The sequence below is a fragment of the Rutidosis leptorrhynchoides genome, chromosome 9, assembly GCF_046630445.1.
Source record: "Rutidosis leptorrhynchoides isolate AG116_Rl617_1_P2 chromosome 9, CSIRO_AGI_Rlap_v1, whole genome shotgun sequence".
In the NCBI taxonomy this organism is placed as follows: Eukaryota; Viridiplantae; Streptophyta; class Magnoliopsida; order Asterales; family Asteraceae; genus Rutidosis; species Rutidosis leptorrhynchoides.
In genome coordinates this window covers 296,392,579-296,414,771 of record NC_092341.1, presented here as the reverse complement: position 1 = coordinate 296,414,771, position 22,193 = coordinate 296,392,579, and the positions used below count along the sequence as shown (strand labels likewise).

Sequence of the window (22,193 nt, the reverse complement as noted above, 5' to 3'; positions counted from 1 at the left end):
ACAAGTGTCACTGGGTAACTTTGTTTAGTTGCGATATTACAAACAGCAACTCTTTCGATTGATATATTTGGTATTAATCAACTTTAAACTGAAATCTTGTGGTCTAATGCTATACTGAACTATTGATTTATGATAAACCTATGAACTCACTCAACCTCGTGTTGACTTTTTAAGCATGTTTATTCTCAGGTACTTAAATATTGCTTTCGCTGTGTATTTGCTAATTGAAAGCAACATTTCAACGAGTCATTCATAGATAATTTGAAAGACTTGCATTCGCTAATTTGATGATGATTGCTTGCTATGATTGAAGTCTTCATTACATATCATATCAATTAAAGACATTTAATGCGCTGTTCATTAAATACAATGTAATATATTTATCTTCCGCTGCAAAACTCAATAAAATGTCTCATATAGAGTCGTTCTCGTTTATATAACTGTGATTTGATATAATTAGTCACAAATACACCAGGCCCTATTTGGGGGTGTGACAGTTGGGGCTTTGATATTTTTGCAAGAGGATCATGTTCGAATATTGAGGTGACCGGAAAATGGTTGAAAATAGCCAACGAGTAATCCATATATATAAGTTGTATACAATGATGTATGAAGTTGAATTATTCGACCTTCCGAGTAACTCGAAGAGAAAAACCTTCGAACTCATAAAATGCTATTTTAGTTAGCATTATTTTTTTAAGATTTATTTTTTCACAAGCCTTGAAAAATTTACCACTAAAAAAATGCTATAAATCTTGGAAAATAAATGCTCAAGTTTAAACCTTCATAAGTTTAAAGTTTCATAAACTACTATTGTTCATAATGTTAGACATATTATCTATCCATATTACTTTAGGCCATGTATCATGTTTGTTTGGCTTAGTCCACTAGTCATTATTAGGGTATTTGGCTATATTTGACTATAATTTCTTTATCAGAAAGGGAACTTCGAAAAACATCATGCCCGGAATGTCCGAGACGATGATACCATGTAACGGGACTGGTGAGGAGAGCCTGGTGAGGAGAGTGAGAGGTGGGTAGAGATCCCCGGTGTTATCACACCGGAGAAGCAGACGACACATTAGATATCTTTCACAGAAAAATCAAAAGGATCAAATTCAACAGAAACTAGATTATCATGGGTAAATTGACGAACATATATGAGGTTTTTAAAGATGTTAGGGGTTACAAGTACATTATTTAAATGTAACGGTCGGTGGACATTGGGTAACAAGCTATGGCCGGTGTTAGTGACGATAATGATGTTCCCGTTACCAACGGCTACAGATGAATATTTGCAATTATTAAAAATAGTATTAAGATTATTAATACATGAGGTAAGATGTGAAGACACACCCGGGTCCATGTGTCACCCGGAAGTACCGTAATCCTGAAGAGTCATTGCACTGAATGCACTAGGATGAATAGTCTCCTGAGTCTGTGTTTGTGGATCGACCGCAAAGGACCCAAAAGAAGTGGGAGCATTGAGCCTGCTGTTGGGTCTGTTGTTGTTGGGTTGCAATAAGATATTGTTGGGCTTTTATAATGTACGGTAATTGAGCTTCTATAGGGTTTGTTTCAATCTTGCCGTCTAATGACCATGGTTGTGTATATTCTGAAGATTTGCACATGTCAGCCGCCATTGGAGAAAATATCTTGTTGTCTTTTTTTTTTTTTCTTTTTCTTTTTTTTAATCAAGAGATAAATGTATTTGGTGGTTGTTACAATGGACAAAGAAATAAAGGAAAAAAAATATCACTTGCAACGTATTGAGAAGGAATCAACTTTTTTTCTTTTCCTTTTTTTTTTTTCTTCTTTTGATCGCGTGATTTTCTGTTTTTCAAGGTGTCAAACACCTTTGAGCATTTAATATTGAAAGGCAACGTGGTAACAAGAGAATGGAAGAATTAAGATGATGCTAGGATGCAGGGGCGATAATATGAACGGACAAGCGAGGGCGGCCGCCTCTAGTGGATTTGTAATTTTAAGTGTAAAATTTTTGGATATTTTGATTATGCCCCCCGTGGATTTTTTTTGCCCCACAGCATTCATGTTTTGCCAAAAAATCTCTTTATTTTGCCCTAAAACATTCATATTTTACTCAAAAATCTTCAAATTTTGTCCAAAAAACCTCTAAATTTTACCCAAAAACTCTATATTTTGTCCCAAAACCTCCATCTTTTGCCCTAAAAAAGTTGTTACGCTTTAAAAAAAAAAATCCGTCCACGGTGAAAAAATTTCTACCTCCGCCACTGCTAGGATGGTTGGTATACAAAGAAAAAGAAAAGAGAAATAACAACAGATAGGCTATACAATAAAATAATTGTTATTGTGAAAGGCAACGACTGGTGAATTTTTGCAGCTCAACAAACGAATATTTTTTCAATGGTGATGTTTGATGACGGCTGTTGATAGGCCGGGATCAAAACCCTTCTGATACCATGTTAGATTTGTATATAAATGATATAACGAAATATGTTATTCAGTTATTGATCGATGATGTGCAGACGTGCAGTACATAAGTGTGGCTATATATAGCCAAATACTCTAATAATGACTAGTGGGCTAATTCAACAAACATAATACATGGACTAAAGTAATATGGATATATAATATGTCTAACACACAATACGATGAAAAGTAAAAACCTCCTTAACCCGTTACTTATTGAGCAACTAAAACTTTGACTAGTTGTGACCAATAAAACGTTTACTAGTGCTAAGTCTGACCCTTAAAGTAATCCATATCATTGATCTTCAGCTAGATTCGTTTAGTCAATTTGGGCTTGCTCAGTTGGGCTTTCGGGCAGAGATCATAACAAAGCCCACAATGCCTCTGTTTCTAATACATGTGTAATCCACCAGTCCACAGTTTGAGCACAGCTCTTGTAGTTCACGATCAGATCGGTAGAAGTGGCTTCCTATTATCTGACCCAAATTATACAATTAAAAAATTTAAAGATCTGCTCCATAAATAAGTCAAGTATAAACATTGCAATGGTTATAGTGTTAACAAGATAAAAAGCTCATGCGTTGTTGGGTGAGTAATTAATTAAAAATAAAAAAAAGTTTTCCTTTTTTCTTTTTGTAAAAAAAATGGATGATAATGTCAACATGCAGTCCCCTACTAATAACTTGCCTCTTTGCCAATGATATGATGCCTTTGAATTTTATGTTTTAGTATTGTTGGTAATGGTAATAAATTATTATGAAAAATATAGCCCAAGAGTCGAGGATATTAAACCTTAAAACACTTTTTGTTTATTTCACAACTTTACTAGAATATATAACTAATTCTTGAACTAGTAAAATGACCCGTGACATCACGGGTTTATTTAAACGAAAAAATTTAATGACATGTTTTAGGTATTAAGTGCATGTAAATGCTGAAGTCATTTATTTTAATGACCCGTTTGACTAAGAAACTCGTCGTTGTTTTTTACAACTATATAGAGACATGTATTTTCGTATACATATGTAACGTAATTAATTTCGTAAAAAGAATCCATATTTGAAAATTAATAATTTAATAATTATAATTATAATTATTATATTAAAAGTAAATAATAATAATAAAGTTCGCTCAAATTTAAGTATTTATATTTTTAATAATAATAATTATTATTAGTAATAATAAATGTCTTAAAGTTTTTTAGAAAATTAAAATTACAATTTAGGAGAGATTAGTATTTCCTTTTATAAAAAATTTCTTATTATTTTTTTAATTAAATTAATATATAATTATGACATCATTAATATGAAAATTAAAGGGTAATTTGCTTAATGATGACATCATCATTTTAAAGCTTTATATGACTATATAGATGTGATTAACACATTTAAATACACATACCCTATAACTACTACAAAACGAGGAGTCTTTTTTAACTATATTGGCCCATTAATGAGTAAAAGGATGTTGAGCAAGCTGAATGCATACCTGAGTTAAAAGCCATGAAATGGGGATGAAAGATAAAGGGCCATCTAATATGAAGGTGGTAGCAGCAAAAACTCCTCCAGGTCGAAGAATTCGACTTATTTCAGATACCTGCAGTAACGCACACAATAATTTAGTGAATATAACATAATAAAAGTACATAATTCATCAACTGTTACCACCGATTGAAATTTAAATTCGGGAGGGTATTAAACAATTGAAGGATTAATCTACTCAATTAAATCAAATAGTTAATATCTAAAGTGATGAATTCCGATTATGGAGATCGGAATTCGATTGAAATTGAGAACTTGAGTATAAGACTGAATTTCCATAGAGTAAGTTTAGCGTGTGTGTGAAGATCATTAAATGACTGACCTAAGGAGTTTATTTATAGGCGGAAATGTTTGTTAGATTGGCGGCTGATGTGTCACACGTACTATTTGTGAACATAACAAACTTTCCATGATAGTAAGGGTGACGTGGCACACACACCCCACAATTTTAGGGCTTACATTGTTGGCTACCAGGTAGCGCATAGAATGCCCAAGTTAAAGGGCTTACGTGTAAACACAACCTAAACAATCTTCAAGTATTCCTATTTGGTCACAGTACGCGGAATATTTCAGATGCTAAGCAATACGACGTCTTCCCTGCTTTTGTGTAACGATGAAAAGGACATGATTAGAGAACACTTGCACCAGCTGAGGGTGACGGCCAAGCGTGAAGAGCCGCACCTGCATGCACAACAACTATTGAACTTGCTGAAAATGGAAGAAGTGCAATATCAGCTCTAACCAGTATTAAGTTCCTAAATGCATAGCCCCTCATTAGAAACTCATTGCAAATGATAAAAATAAATATATCTTATATAAGAATAAGGTATGTACTCTTTAGATATATTTTCCTCCCGATTGATGTAGTCGTAGCACTGTTTTAACATGGACACTGAGAAATCAAGCCCTACGACACGAGAAAATAGCCCGCTCTTTGCAAAAAGCCGAGTGAACATCCCACTACCACAACTAGCATCGATTATACTTCCTCCAATGACTGGCTTAAGATACTCTCTCATCAATTCAAACTGTAAATAAATGATAACAAATTTTTGATAATAGTTAATTTTTCAAGCCTCATAAAAATGTTTGCTATGGATTCAGTTATGCCATTTGAGATTTCTATAACGGGTCAAACAAGTTCGAGTCAACATGAAAACGTGACTGCTAATGTTCTCCTAAAAGTTTAATAAATAATTAGTAAGCAAAACATGATTATGAAATCAATACTATTTCAATAATTGTATGCCTATTAAGAAAACTCTAATTTATTTTACCCATTCAACCTGTTAGAGATAGACATATTATGATTTTTTATTTTTTTTGGATAGTAATAATACATTTAAATGTTACAAAAATAGAAATGTTGAAATTTATTTTACAAAAATAGTAAAACCGGAGTTTGGAACTCCGGTTTGTCACTTTTTACCCGAAACCGGAGTTTGGAACTCCGGTTTGCGTACTGATGGTTTGTTTTCAATGATCATAATTGCAGAATTCTGATGAGAGAGGACACAAACCGGAGTTTCAAACTCCGGTTTCGGGTAAAAAGTGACAAACCGGAATTCCAAATTCCGGTTTTACTATTTTTGTAAATCTATTTTTGTAACATTTAAATGTATTATTAGAGGATTGCCAACGCTATTGTTAATCTTCAGCCAATTACCTAGCCAATATTTAACACCATTGGCAGCAGATTGTGATGGGTTAGCCAATGTACCATCGCCAACCAGTTAGTCTTTTTGTAGCATAATTCATCACGGGTAAATTGGTTTTATTTAATTGTACATGCTGCTTTTAAATTTATACTATGAATTAATTAATTAATATATAGGGGTTGAGGAAAGGTGTGATGGTTGGGAGTGAATTGTGACGGGTTAGTGATGGAAAGAAAATGAGAAGGAAATGATGATGTGGCGCTGATGTGACAGTGTATTAACATGAAGAATGTCTTCATGAATGGGAATGCTCTTACTATTTTAAAAAAATCACATATTACCTCTTTTTGTGGGCCCGGGAAACCGCCAATTATTGAAAAATACTGTCGCCAACCCCTCTCATACAGGAATGATAGTACTAGGGGTGTTCATTGGTTCGGTTTACGGTTTATTCGGTTCGGTGTATTCGGTTTTGAAATTTTTTTGGGCAAAACCGAAAATCGAATTCAAAGTTAAAACCGAACCGAACCGAAAACCGAATTCAAATTCGGATTCGGTTCGGTTTTCGGTTAAAACCGAATATTATGAAAAAACTAAGAACGATGGTAGTTTAATTGTGGCGTTACTGATTTCTTAGTTATTCATATCCTAAAACAATGGCGTACTATTAAATTATCAAGAATTCGATGATTTATTAATATTTACTAGGGGTGTTCATAAAACCGTCAAACCGCAAAAACCGGCCGGACCGGACCGATTTATTGGTTCGGTCCAGTTTTTGATATTAGCGGTCCGGTCGCCGGTTTTAAGATCTCCAAACCGCGAAACTCGGTCCGGTTTGCGATTTCATTAGGCCACCGACCGGTTAAACCGGACCGGACCGGACTAACCAATACGATGAATGTAGAGTTCTCGATTTACGATTTCAATAGCTATACAGTGGTTTGTTTTACAACAAGTACGAAGTATGACAACAATCCCTAACATATATACATATATATATATATATACATATATATATATATACATATATATATATATATATACATATATATATATATATATATACATATATATATATATATATATATATATATATATATATATATGCTCAGGTCTTCTTGTTTACTGTCTTACTCTTAAGATTCTCCATTTAAATAATTTGTTTTTACCAATGTTATGTGCCAGTGTTTACCTTCCTTATGTTATAGGTGTAACAACTTCAAAAATGGTTTTGCTTGAAACTATGCGAAGCTATGGAATTTGATGTTGCAATCTTATTAATGTGCAATAACAATAGTATCTCAATCACAAAAAATGTCGAGGACTTTGAGGGTTACTCCTTTATCAAACTTATTTAAGTTATTTAATATTATTGTTTTAATTAAATAAAAGAAAGATAAAAGAACTCAAAACCGTAAAACCGGACCAAACCGGCCAGTCAGACAACTTTCTTGGTCTGGTCTGGTTTTATATATGTTGAAACCGTCGATGCCGGTTTGGTTTGAGATTTAGTCAAAACCGGACCAAACCGGACCAAACCGGACCGTGAACACCCCTAATATTTACAGCTTAAATATGACGTTTACTGCTTCTGTTATTAAGAAGAAGAAAATAATAATTTGAGTAACATAATTATAATGTGAGCTACCAAAACGTCATATGGGTGAGAACATATTTAATTGATTGGATCCCAAATTATAATGACATTAAAACATAAATATACAAATTAAATATATAAAAATTTTGAATTCGATTTTGAATTCGGTTTTCGGTTAAACCGAATTCAGAATTTTCAAAACCGAAAACCGAACCAAAAACCGAATTCAAATTCGGTTTCGGTTTGACTCGATCCGAAAACCGTTTTTCAAATTCGGTTTGGTTTTTTTCCGGTTTGGTTTCGGTTTAGTTTTCGGGTTTCACGGTTTCAAACCAAATACTGACCACCCCTAAATGATACTAACGGGGACCTGCATCAACGATCGTGTGACATTATTTCATAATGATGATAACATATTACATATTATTTTGGTTTTATTAAGTATTGAATTCATTCAACACTTCCATAATGTGTGACATTATTTCATAGGCACCTAATTAATGATGGTAACATATTACATATTATTTTGGTTTTGTTACGTATTACAGTAAATAAATTCAACACTTTCATAATGTGGGTCTAACAGGTATCAGTACGTCTATCAAATATTAATCACGAAGCTTTAAAATAAATAACCTGAAAAGCTCAGAAATGTTACAAATCGTTGTCATTGACTGATGATGATAGCTTACAACCGTATATATACAAGTAAGAAACCTAGTCTATCTTTAACTAATATCCCTTGATTTTTAGAAGGGATTTACATCAAGTTGACTAATTGATATATTAGCTATGCCAACTAATATATTTACACGTATGATATCTAGTACAAAAATAACATAGGTAAACTATTTTATCTAATACACCCCCTCAGTTTGAGCGGGAGGGAAGACGAACGTTTAAACTGTGCCGAAAATCTTCAAATAAGACACGCGGTAATCCCTTGGTGAATATATCAGCAATCTGAAACCTTGTAGGTATATGAAGAACTCGAACTTGACCTCTGGAAACCTTTTCGCGGACAAAATGTATATCCATTTCAATATGTTTCGCTCGTTGATGTTAATGGGATTTCCGGACAAGAAAATCGCACTGACATTATCGCAATAAACAATGGTGGCTTTAGCGATGGGACAACGTAACTCAAGTAATATGTTGCGAATCCAACATGATTCGAAGACAACATTAGCGACACCTCTGTATTCGGCCTCCGCACTAGACCTAGACACTGTAGGTTGGCGTTTTGCTGACCACGTTACCAAGTTGCCACCCAAGAAAACACAATAACCTGAAGTGGAACGACTAGTGTCGGGACATCCGCCCCAGTCTGCATCAGTATATGAGACAAGAGAACTAAGTGATGACTTGGTGAGTTGCAAGCCGTGAGTTAAGGTACCGCGAATATATCGCATAATGCGTCGTAATGCCTGCATGTGACAGTCTTTAGGATTATGGATGTGTAAGCATATTTGTTGGACTGTGAAATGTCCCGTTCTTATTGATTAAAAACGTTCCATATTAATTGATTTCGTTGCGAGGTTTTGACCTCTATATGAGACGTTTTTCAAAGACTGCATTCATTTTAAAACAAACCATAACCTTTATTTCATCAATAAAGGTTTAAAAAGCTTTACGTAGATTATCAAATAATGATAATCTAAAATATCCTGTTTACACACGACCATTACATAATGGTTTACAATACAAATATGTTACAACAAAATAAGTTTCTTGAATGCAGTTTTTACACAATATCATACAAGCATGGATTTCAAATCTCGTCCTTATTTAAGTATGCGACAGCGGAAGCTCTTAATAATCACCTGAGAATAAACATGCTTAAAACGTCAACAAAAATGTTGGTGAGTTATAGGTTTAACCTATATATATCAAATCATAATAATAGCCCACAAGATTTCATATTTCAATACACATCCCATACATAGAGATAAAAATCATTCATATGGTGAACACCTGGTAACCGACATTAACAAGATGCATATATAAGAATATCTCCATCATTCCGGGACACCCTTCGGATATGATATAAATTTCGAAGTACTAAAGCATCCGGTACTTTGGATGGGGTTTGTTAAGCCCAATAGATCTATCTTTAGGATTCGCGTCAATTAGGGTGTCTGTTCCCTAATTCTTAGATTACCAGACTTAATAAAAAGGGGCATATTCGATTTCGATAATTCAACCTTAGAATGTAGTTTCACGTACTTGTGTCTATTTTGTAAATCATTTATAAAACCTGCATGTATTCTCATCCCAAAAATATTAGATTTTAAAAGTGGGACTATAACTCACTTTCACATATTTTTTTACTTCGTCGGGAAGTAAGACTTGGCCACTGGTTGATTCACGAACCTATAACAATATATACATATATATCAAAGTATGTTCAAAATATATTTACAATACTTTTAATATATTTTGATGTTTTAAGTTTATTAAGTCAGCTGTCCTCGTTAGTAACCTACAACTAGTTGTCCACAGTTAGATGTACAGAAATAAATCGATAAATATTATCTTGAATCAATCCACGACCTAGTGTATACGTATCTCAGTATTGATCACAACTCAAACTATATATATTTTGGAATCAACCTCAACCCTGTATAGCTAACTCCAACATTCACATATAGAGTGTCTATGGTTGTTCCGAAATATATATATAGATGTGTCGACATGATAGGTCGAAACATTGTATACGTGTCTATGGTATCTCAAGATTACATAATATACAATACAAGTTGATTAAGTTATGGTTGGAATATATTTGTTACCAATTTTCACGTAGCTAGAATGAGAAAAATTATCCAATCTTGTTTTACCCATAACTTCTTCATTTTAAATCCGTTTTGAGTGAATCAAATTGCTATGGTTTCATATTGAACTCTATTTTATGAATCTAAACAGAAAAAGTATAGGTTTATAGTCGGAAAAATAAGTTACAAGTCGTTTTTGTAAAGGTAGTCATTTCAGTCGAAAGAACGACGTCTAGATGACCATTTTAGAAAACATACTTCCACTTTGAGTTTAACCATAATTTTTGGATATAGTTTCATGTTCATAATAAAAATCATTTTCTCAGAATAACAACTTTTAAATCAAAGTTTATCATAGTTTTTAATTAACTAACCCAAAACAGCCCGCGGTGTTACTACGACGGCGTAAATCCAATTTTACGGTGTTTTTCGTGTTTCCAGGTTTTAAATCATTGAGTTAGCATATCATATAGATATAGAACATGTGTTTAGTTGATTTTAAAAGTCAAGTTAGAAGGATTAACTTTTGTTTGCGAACAAGTTTAGAATTAACTAAACTATGTTCTAGTGATTACAAGTTTAAACCTTCGAATAAGATAGCTTTATATGTATGAATCGAATGATGTTATGAACATCATTACTACCTTAAGTTCCTTGGATAAACCTACTGGAAAAAATAAAAATGGATCTAGCTTCAACGGATCCTTGGATGGCTCGAAGTTCTTGAAGCAGAATCATGACACGAAAACAAGTTCAAGTAAGATCATCACTTGAAATAAGATTGTTATAGTTATAGAAATTGAACCAAAGTTTGAATATGATTATTACCTTGTATTAGAATGATAACCTACTGTAAGAAACAAAGATTTCTTGAGGTTGGATGATCACCTTACAAGATTGGAAGTGAGCTAGCAAACTTGAAAGTATTCTTGATTTTATGAAACTAGAACTTTTGGAATATATGAAGAACACTTAGAACTTGAAGATAGAACTTGAGAGAGATTAATTAGATGAAGAAAATTGAAGAATGAAAGTGTTTGTAGGTGTTTTTGGTCGTTGGTGTATGGATTAGATATAAAGGATATGTAATTTTGTTTTCATGTAAATAAGTCATGAATGATTACTCATATTTTTGTAATTTTATGAGATATTGATAAGGCTAAAAAGGAACATATATTTCATAGCATTATCCCCCAAGAAAGACAAGATTTTAGTTGCAATTGTTCCATTTTCAAGTGATATTCGTTTATATTAAATAAGTGCGAAGACAAAAGGCAGATTCGACAAATTGAAGACAAAAAGGTCCAAAAAGCTCAAAAGTACAAGATACAATTAAAAAGGTTCAAATTATTGATGAAGAACGTCTAAAAATGACAAGAGTACAAGTTACAAAACGCAAAGTACAAGATATTAAATTGTACGAAAGGACGTTCGAAAATCCGGAACCAGGACATGAACCAACTCTCAACGCTCGACGCAACGGTGTAAAAATTACGAGTCAACTATGCACAAGAATAAAATATAATATTTAAATAATTCATAATAAGAATAATATTAAATAATAAAAAGTTGTTAATTGAGCATAGTTCAGGGGTCGTAAATGAAAATTTCAATTCTAATTTCGCCAATAAGATCGATGATTTACGATCAAAGTAGGGAGACCCTTTTCGATATTTTTTCTATCTTTTTCTTATTTTTCTATCTATCAATATCAATATCTATAATTTATATCTATAATTCTCTATCATAATGTTAATGTAATCAGATATAACAATAATCTTAATTTTAATTTTAAATTATGATAATAATAAGATTTATGATAGAGATCGTTTGAGTGTGTAAGTCGAAATTCTGTCCGTGTAACGCTACGCTATTTTTAATCATTGTAAGTTATGTTCAACCTTTTTACATTAATGTCTCGTAGCTAAGTTATTATTATGCTTATTTAAAACGAAGTAATCATGATGTTGGGCTAATTACTAAAATTGGGTAATTGGGCTTTGTACCATAATTAAGGTTTGGGCAAAAGACCGACGCTTGTGGAAATTGAACTATTGACTATTAATAGATGGGGGGTATTGTCTAATTGAGTGACAACTCATTGGAGTCTGTCGAACCTATCTTCAAATTAATTAACCTAATAATTAATAATGATTATGGTTGTCCTATTTAGTGATGTTCATATGGAATCTGTTATAATCATTTAATTAATCAATTGGGTTGGGTAATTGATTATTCATTCTGATCAAGTGGATGAATTAATATTCATAAACTAATTAAAACAGGGGTGGATTACATACAGTGATAACTGGTGTAATTGTTGACAGAAGTGATAACTGCGTCACAGTTTAAATCCTTAATCAGTTGGAATATTTGACTTCGGGTATAAGGGTAATTTGACGAGGATACTCGCACTTTATATTTATGACCAATGGACTATTATGGACAAAAAACCAGATAGATGTATCAAATAAACCAGGACAAAGGACAATTAACCCATGGTAATAAATTAAAATCAACACGTCAAACATCATGATTACGGAAGTTTAAATAAGCATAATTCTTTTATTATATTTCTCATCGTATCTTTATTTACTGTCATTTTATTACTCGCAATTTTATTTACTGTCATTTTATTTATTGTCATTATTTTACGCACTTTAATTATCGTCATTTATCTTTACGCTTAAAATATAGAATCGACAAACCGGTCATTAAACGGTAAAACCCCCCTTTTATAATAATATTACTACTTATATAATTATATATATTTTGTATAAATATAGTTAAAAATATAGTAAGTATCACCAGCTCCCTGTGGAACGAACCGGACTTACTAAAAACTACACTACTCTACGATTAGGTACACTGCCTATAGTGTTGTAGCAAGGTTTAGGTATATCCCATCCGTAAATTAATAAAACTTGTGTCATATTTTGTAGTATTTTGTATTAAAAATAATACTATTTCGTACCCTCATGCTACATCATCAAGTTTTTGGCGCCGCTGCCGGGGAATCGGTGAAAAACGCTATATTTTATTAAAACTATATTATTGTAAAAATATATAATTTCTTATTCTGTAAAAATATTTTGTATTTATAATAAGTGAAAAAAAAAAAAAAAAAAAAAAAAAAAAAAACTCTTTAGTAACTTCATGGTTTAAAATTTTGGGCATTTTGAATTTAATATCGGTTTAGATTGAATGTTGAATTATTTAAATTTAAGTTTAAATTAAATACTTATTTTGAAAGGACCCAGATTCATTTAGATCATTAGGAAGTGTGTAGAGTTAAAGGAACGAATATGATAGCCACTAAGTAACCATAAGTGGATTATTTGATCTATGAAAAAAGTACTTTGTATTTATGAGTGGTATACATAATAAGACTATTATTGCGATTAATTAAACTAAACCTCAGTCCCAAATGTTTAATCATTACCACGTTTTTTTTCCTTCCGAAAAAAAAAGAATAAATTGACAACAAGTTTTTTTTTTTTTAATTAATTTATTTGAAGTTGCGTATTGTAATTTAAGTTTGAAAAAAAAAAAAAAAAAAAAAAAAAAAAGAGCTGGAATTGAGACTTCGGCTACTCATTAGACACACTGGACCCATTCATTCATTATTAAAATAAACTACTACAATAATCTTAAAGTAAAATTAAAATAAAAAGAAAAAAAGAGACGTGTTAGTATATTTCACCACAAGTTGAATAAAGAAGGACATATTTAATTAACTATTTTATATTGGGGCTCATCCTTGTATGTCTTTCAAATTTTTCAGTAGGACTATTTCGAGTTTATTGCTTCAAAAGGACTGCAAGCACATGCTACTCCTTACGTGTCTTTTAATTATTGAAAAATGACGAGAAAATGACTATAGCGTTGAGCGTTGGCTGTGGTCTTAGACAACTTCCATTCATAGTACTATTAAGTTTAATTAATTTTATTTAAAAAAAAAAAAAAAAAAAAAATTGATAAAAAAAAAAAAAAAAAAGCACTCATCAACTAAACACTAATAATTTACTTGGTGTCATACTAGTAGTGGGTCTTGGTCAATCACATGAAGACTTGACATAGTCATTACACATCATTTAAGAAATAAGATATATAAAAAAAATCGCATCATCACAAATTACAAATAACCGGGCCGTCCCACCTTGGACCACACTCATGGTCGAAAATTACACTAGCCTTATTTTATTCATGTTGATGTTATTGAAAATTGATGGCCGACATTTTGCTAGTGGATGATTAATAAAACAAACCGACATTTTGCTGTTATAGTTAATAAAATAAACAAACCCCACTTGCTAGTAAGGGTGAATATTTTCACTTTTCTTTTTAAATCCCACAAATTATTTGAGTGTAATTTAGGTGAAGCCGTGAAGGTAGAGTTTTTCAATATAAAAAAATCCACCATTACCATTTAACTGTCCACATCCTCTGATTTTTTTTTAACATTCCCAAATCGAGAAAATCAAAGATTGTATCAACTCTTTGGCTTGCTAGTGGATGATTAAAGCACCTTAATATTTCAAACATCTCTCATTTACGCCGATATTGCTATTACTCGCGACACACATCAAGTTTGTGTAAAAAAAAAAAAAAAAAAACGTTTTTTTTAAAAAAAAAATTCGTTTTTAAAAAAAAAAAAAAAAAAAATTCTGTAAAAAAAAAAAACGTTTTTTAAAAAAAAAAAAATATATTTTTAAGATTTTGTCTATAAAAAAAAAATTTTTTTAGTTTTATTACCTTTAGATTTTTAGACTATATTCGCAACTTTTAGTATTAAGTTTAGTTTTGCCATAGTTATTTTTACTTCTAGAATTTTTAGTATTGCCGTAAAATCCCTTAAGTACTTTTTCTTTAGATTAAAATTTAGGTGCCTTAAAATTTTGCGACGCCATTTTTCGTGCTATTTTCTTATTTTTTTTTTTTTTTTTTTTTTTTTTTTCGACGCCTTTTACCTATGTATCAATTACAATTCCAATTAGTAATCTCTATTTGTAGTTTTAATTTTAAGATAGTGATAGTTATAAGGTTGGATTAATCGCGTGTTTTTAAAGTCTTATAAGCCACTCTTCGCCTTTTTCGTTTTTCGACACTTTTCGACGTGCACTCTTTTTCTCTCTTATTTCTCGTCATTCTAGTTTTTAGGACTTAGAATTTTTTCTACTTCTTCTCTAAATTTCTTAAAATTACGAAAATTTATTTTAAGTGGTTAAATTGATAGACATCAAAATTTTCTGGTTCGTAGTAATAGTTGGATTTGTACGTGGACCGGGTTATTGGAGCCAAACAGTCCTCAATTATATTGAGACCAAACGAATCCTGCCCCTCTGCTGCATCTTTTGGCTATTCGAAACGTGGGCAAAATCAGAAAAGTCTATTAATTGGATAACTTATTATAATTTTTCTTTCCTTTTTAAAAACTAATAGGATATTCAGTGAATGCACCGAGCAAAACGTTCACCACCTTTCATACGTTCACCACCTGTAACTCGATCAAGACATCTAGCAAATATTGTCGCCGTTGATTTTTCTTTAGAATCGTCATCTAGTCGAACAAGAACTCCAACTCAAATTTCCGATAATCCATCTTTTGAACCCGACTTCACAATTAAGAACCCGGAGCATATTCAAGGACAATTCCAAGATCCTGAACCACTAATTATTCCTCCTGAACCACAAACCGTTAAATCAGAATCCTCTAGTGATTCGTATTCAACAAATTCAATTATGGAAGTAACGGAACCTCTAAGTATGGAAGATCGAATGAGAGCCACACGCACTGGCCAAGGTCACGCCATTATTAAGCCAGAAGTTAATGCGTCAGATTATGAAATCAAAGGACAAATTCTACACATGGTAACTAACCAATGCCAATTCAGTGGTGCACCGAATGAAGATCCTAACGAACACCTTCGTACGTTTAAAAGAATTTGTACACTATTCAAAATCCGAGAAGTGGAAGATGAGCAGATCTATCTCATGTTGTTTCCCTGGACTTTAAAGGGAGAAGCCAAAGATTGGTTAGAATCGTTACCTGAAGGGGCGATTGACACATGGGATGTTTTAGTTGAAAAATTTCTTAAACAATTCTTTCCGGCATCTAAAGCCGTGAGACTTCAAGGAGAAATTGTTACGTTCGCGCAAAAGCCAAATGAAACATTATATGAGGCGTGGACAAGATTCGGAAGGATGTTGAGAGGATGTCCTCAACACGGATTAGATACTTTTCAAATAGTACAAATCTTCTATAAAGGCGTAGACATCGCCACACGAAAAGACATCGACATAACAGCTGGTGGTTCCATTATGAAGAAAACCGCAATTGAAGCTTACAAAATTATTGATAACACAGCCTCCCACTCACATGAGTGGCATCAAGAAAAAGATATCTTTCGATCATCTAAAGCGGCTAGAGCCGATTCTAGCCATGACTTTGATTCCGTTTCAGCAAAAATAGATGCTTTCGAAAGACGAATGGAAAAGATGAATAAAGATATTCACGCAATACGAATCAGTTGTGAGCAATGCGGTGGACCACATTTAACGAAAGATTGTCACATTGAACCAACGATGGAACAACGAGAGAATGTTTCCTATATGAACCAAAGGCCGGAAAATAATTATCAGAATAATTATCAACCGCCAAAGCTAAACTTTAATCGAAATCAAAACATTCTTTACAATCCAAATGGACCCAACAACAACTCGTACAACCAACAAGGTCCGAATAACCAACCAACTCAAAAGAACACTTTCAATCAACAAAGACCTGGCTTATATAAACCACAACAACAAACCGAAGAGAAAAAGTCAAATATGGAAGACGTGGTATTCAAGCTAGTTGAATCTCAAACACAATTTATTGAAACTCAAACCCAAACGAACGAGAGGTTTGATCAGTCATTAAGAACTCAACAAGCTTCCATTTTGAATCTAGAAAAACACGTAGGTACTCTTGCTAGCATGATGAGTGAGAGGGAACAAGGAAAGCTACCGAGTAATACTGAAGTAAATCCTCGGAATGAGAATGTTAATATGGTTTCAACGAATTCTGAAAAACCAGCACCAGAAGATGGGAAGGTTTTAGATGAGAGTAACAATGAAGAAGTTACACCACCACCACCCGAGTATGTAAAGCCAGTGGTGGCACCATACAAACCACCCATCCCGTTTCCAAGAAAAGGAGTTGAGTATGAGCAAGTGATAGGTAATAAAGATTGTGATACCTCTGGAAAGAAGAAGAAGAAAAAGAATAAGAAAGTGCAAGAAACAAAAGCCGTAAATATAAACCCGGTGAAGACAGTTCCACCAAAACCTCCACCTAGGGTAGGTGATCCGGGTGAATTTATTGTTCCTTGTCTACTTAGTGATTGTGTCATGTATGATGCACTAGCAGATTTAGGTGCAAGTGTAAGTGTTATGCCTCTTTCCTTATATAAGAGATTAGGTGTAGGTAAGTTAAGTCCAACGGATATGAGTGTTCGACTCTTTGATCAAACCATTAAGCACCCAGTTGGAATTGCTGACAACCTACCCGTTCAAGTAGGCAATTTAACCTTTCTAGTCGAATTCATTGTCATTGACATAGAAGAGGACCCAAACATTCCTCTAATTTTAGGTCGACCATTCTTTGCGTCCACCGGGGCGTTATTTGATGTAGGAAATGGAAGAATGACACTTAGTAGTGGTGACAAATCGATCACCTCTATGATTCGAAAGACTAAATCTCCACCAACCAAAACCGTTGAACCAGCAAAAACGATTGGTAAGAACCATGTTGTTTTACCAACTCCAACGGTAATACTTAGCAATAATGAAACGCCTAAGTGTGGGGAAAATGAAGTAACACCTAATGATGACATGATAACAAAGAACCCCATTGTTGATACGAAATTAAATGATCCCGTAATTAATAGTTCAATGAAGAAACTTATTAAACGGATTCGCGATGCTAAAACCAAGGGGAACTTTAAGTTATGTAACCGGTTAGTATCCAATCTATCACCTAAAGAAAAGGAGAAACTAGTTGAAATTGTGGATATTACACAGGAATCCGACCAATGGCTTAAAGAAAAAGTCACGGATATGCAAGTTGATTATGGACCAAGAGAAATTGACGATGAAGTTAATCACAATTTCAACACCACAGCTACCTAAGTGTGGGGAGATTCGAATGTTCTAAAAAGATAATGCTGTCTAAAGTTATTTGTTCTGTTCTCGTGTAGTTCCGAGAATGGAATTCGATTGGTCTTTTCCGCTAGCAGACACTAAAGAACTAGTTTTCTCCCCCCATTCTGATTTTTTTTTTATTTTGTAGGTTTTAAATGAAATTAATATGCTTTTTAAATTTAAGTTTTGTGTGAATTTAAAAACAAAATTTACTTTATTTCATTAAGTAAAAAAATGATTTCTAAAATTCGTCGTGAGTTGAAGATTAGGTAGTTGAACCGAAATTGCTTTACCCGAGGGCGGGACGAAAAATTTTGTTATCATTATTTTTAATTTTATTGATTTAAAGTATGCCAAAAAAAAATACTATGTTTTATAAATTTTTGAACGTGGGGTTATATACCCAACTTCAAAAATATGTATATATATGTTTGTATTTTATATTATGTACAAAACAGGGTAGAACAACACACTTTCAAAGACTAACATTAAGTTCAACAATAGCTACTGATTTTGACGACAAGAAGCAAAATATCAAATGTGATGTAAAATAATATGCTTACAAACTGGGTATTTTTAATCACTTTTCTACACTAATCACCCTCATGAATTTATAATTATAGTCTGATTTCATGCAAATGAGGGCATTGCATGATCTCAAGTGTGGGGAAGGGTTATAAATTCTCTCGGGTTTGCACTTAGTCTATTTGCCAAATTTTGTGAAAATTTGAAAAAATTTTCAACTAAATGAATTTAAAATCATGTTTATATATATTTATGAACGTTGAAAACTAGGTGATAATACCGAAATTATCGTTACCTCGAAAAAGACATAAATTGAGAAACAACCTAAAATGCTTGAATTCATTTAAAATGGAATAAAGGAGAATAAAAAGGCAAAGAAAGAAACTAAGTGTGGGGAGAATGTACCAAGTTATTCAATTAAAAACTATCTATCACATATTTTTGTACAAGATTATTGCAGGTACTTTTGTTTTGGATGATACTAATCAGTTTTACCCGATTTACTATAATACTTTTGAAAGAAAGATGGATCTACACGATGAATCAATTCCATCATTAAAAGGAAGTAAAGTCTTCCGAAAAAGACACGCGCTTCTTGATTTAGGTCATGAAGTTGTCGTCCAGACCAGCTGTAGGTTGACGAAAAATCTAGAAAAGTCATCTCTAAAATCAGCAGGAAATCCACGGACCTCAGCATCAAACAGGGTCGCCAAGTGGTCAGATTTATCCTAACCATGAGAAGGATTTATCTCGTACAATGGGGAGGCACCGTGCAAATTAGCTTGATAAGACTAATGAATCAGATCCCCAGAAAAGGATAATCTCCTTAAAGATTAAAAATCAGCTTTTAAGACTGATGATACTCAATCCTAGAGATTGACCTTAAAGATTGAGAATTCAAACTCATGGAATTCAATGATATCTAAACTCGAGCTTGAACGAGAAAATATTTTGATCAAAATTGCAAACCGATTTGTTTTCTGAAAATCCATTTTCAATGCGTTCATTACAATTGAACGTAAAATCCTAGGAATTCACCTGGAATTCATTAGGTCACCTGAACTAAATCGGGTGTCAACCGTAAGAACGGTGGTTGCATAGCATGGTCGGAGACAGGACCTTGTGCCAGACCGAAAAATCATAGGATGATCTTTACTATCGCTCCTACCAAGGATAGTTCTAGCATCCGACACGTTAATAAGACCATAATCATCTGCATGTCACGGGACATTGCCTTAACAGTTTCTTGTTCATCGCTTTCCTTTACAACCGGACGGTAGTTTACCGAAAGGTAATATACGGAACAAGTAAACTGGATGTGTGCTTTCCGATACCGGGATAGCAGTGGATTACACGAACCTAAAAGTTTTAGCCAAAATATTGATCCACAAATATATTTTGCAACACCGATGATGGATCAAATCAGAAAACTTATCTAGGGTAAAAGCTAGAATGAATTTTCAAAAGATCAAATGTTTTCATAAAGATCCAATTTCCTTAATGGATCTAAATTTTTATAGTCATGTGGGACTGTAAACCATATCGTTACTACCATTGTTCATACCGCCATATCAAAATCACTGATGTACAAAGTGTGAAGAATAAAGAAGTGATTCTAGTATTTCAAGACTATATTGCTTGAGGACAAGCAACGCTCAAGTGTGGGGATATTGATAAGGCTAAAAACGAACATATATTTCATAGCATTATCCCCCAAGAAAGACAAGATTTTAGTTGCAATTGTTCCATTTTCAAGTGATATTCGTTTATATTAAATAAGTGCGAAGACAAAAGGCAGATTCGACAAATTGAAGACAAAAAGGTCCAAAAAGCTCAAAAGTACAAGATACAATTAAAAAGGTTCAAATTATTGATGAAGAACGTCTAAAAATGACAAGAGTACAAGTTACAAAACGCAAAGTACAAGATATTAAATTGTACGAAAGGACGTTCGAAAATCCGGAACCAGGACATGAACCAACTCTCAACGCTCGACGCAACGGTGTAAAAATTACGAGTCAACTATGCACAAGAATAAAATATAATATTTAAATAATTCATAATAAGAATAATATTAAATAATAAAAAGTTGTTAATTGAGCATAGTTCAGGGGTCGTAAATGAAAATTTCAATTCTAATTTCGCCTATAAGATCGATGATTTACGATCAAAGTAGGGAGACCCTTTTCGATATTTTTTCTATCTTTTTCTTATTTTTCTATCTATCAATATCAATATCTATAATTTATATCTATAATTCTCTATCATAATGTTAATGTAATCAGATATAACAATAATCTTAATTTTAATTTTAAATTATGATAATAATAAGATTTATGATAGAGATCGTTTGAGTGTGTAAGTCGAAATTCTGTCCGTGTAACGCTACGCTATTTTTAATCATTGTAAGTTATGTTCAACCTTTTTACATTAATGTCTCGTAGCTAAGTTATTATTATGCTTATTTAAAACGAAGTAATCATGATGTTGGGCTAATTACTAAAATTGGGTAATTGGGCTTTGTACCATAATTAAGGTTTGGGCAAAAGACCGACGCTTGTGGAAATTGAACTATTGACTATTAATAGATGGGGGGTATTGTCTAATTGAGTGACAACTCATTGGAGTCTGTCGAACCTATCTTCAAATTAATTAACCTAATAATTAATAATGATTATGGTTGTCCTATTTAGTGATGTTCATATGGAATCTGTTATAATCATTTAATTAATCAATTGGGTTGGGTAATTGATTATTCATTCTGATCAAGTGGATGAATTAATATTCATAAACTAATTAAAACAGGGGTGAATTACATACAGTGATAACTGGTGTAATTGTTGACAGAAGTGATAACTGCGTCACAGTTTAAATCCTTAATCAGTTGGAATATTTGACTTCGGGTATAAGGGTAATTTGACGAGGATACTCGCACTTTATATTTATGACCGATGGACTATTATGGACAAAAAACCAGATAGATGTATCAAATAAACCAGGACAAAGGACAATTAACCCATGGTAATAAATTAAAATCAACACGTCAAACATCATGATTACGGAAGTTTAAATAAGCATAATTCTTTTATTATATTTCTCATCGTATCTTTATTTACTGTCATTTTATTACTCGCAATTTTATTTACTGTCATTTTATTTATTGTCATTATTTTACGCACTTTAATTATCGTCATTTATCTTTACGCTTAAAATATAGAATCGACAAACCGGTCATTAAACGGTAAAACCCCCCTTTTATAATAATATTACTACTTATATAATTATATATATTTTGTATAAATATAGTTAAAAATATAGTAAGTATCACCAGCTCCCTGTGGAACGAACCGGACTTACTAAAAACTACACTACTCTACGATTAGGTACACTGCCTATAGTGTTGTAGCAAGGTTTAGGTATATCCCATCCGTAAATTAATAAAACTTGTGTCATATTTTGT

The 22,193-nt window shown here is 32.6% G+C and overlaps 1 protein-coding gene across 1 annotated transcript in view; it reads right to left on the bottom strand.

The window, feature by feature from the left end:
* Positions 1–2,789: 2,789 nt before the first annotated feature.
* LOC139868889 (uncharacterized methyltransferase At1g78140, chloroplastic-like) overlaps positions 2,790–22,193 on the bottom strand; it is a 98,379-nt gene continuing 78,975 nt past the window's right edge. The window contains exons 4-8 of the mRNA XM_071857227.1: positions 5,992–6,068; positions 4,827–5,020; positions 4,636–4,747; positions 3,940–4,047; positions 2,790–2,927 (exon numbers count right to left, since the gene is read on the bottom strand). Coding sequence (XP_071713328.1) covers positions 2,790–2,927; positions 3,940–4,047; positions 4,636–4,747; positions 4,827–5,020; positions 5,992–6,068 — 629 coding nt within the window. The remainder of the gene's footprint in view (positions 2,928–3,939; positions 4,048–4,635; positions 4,748–4,826; positions 5,021–5,991; positions 6,069–22,193) is intronic.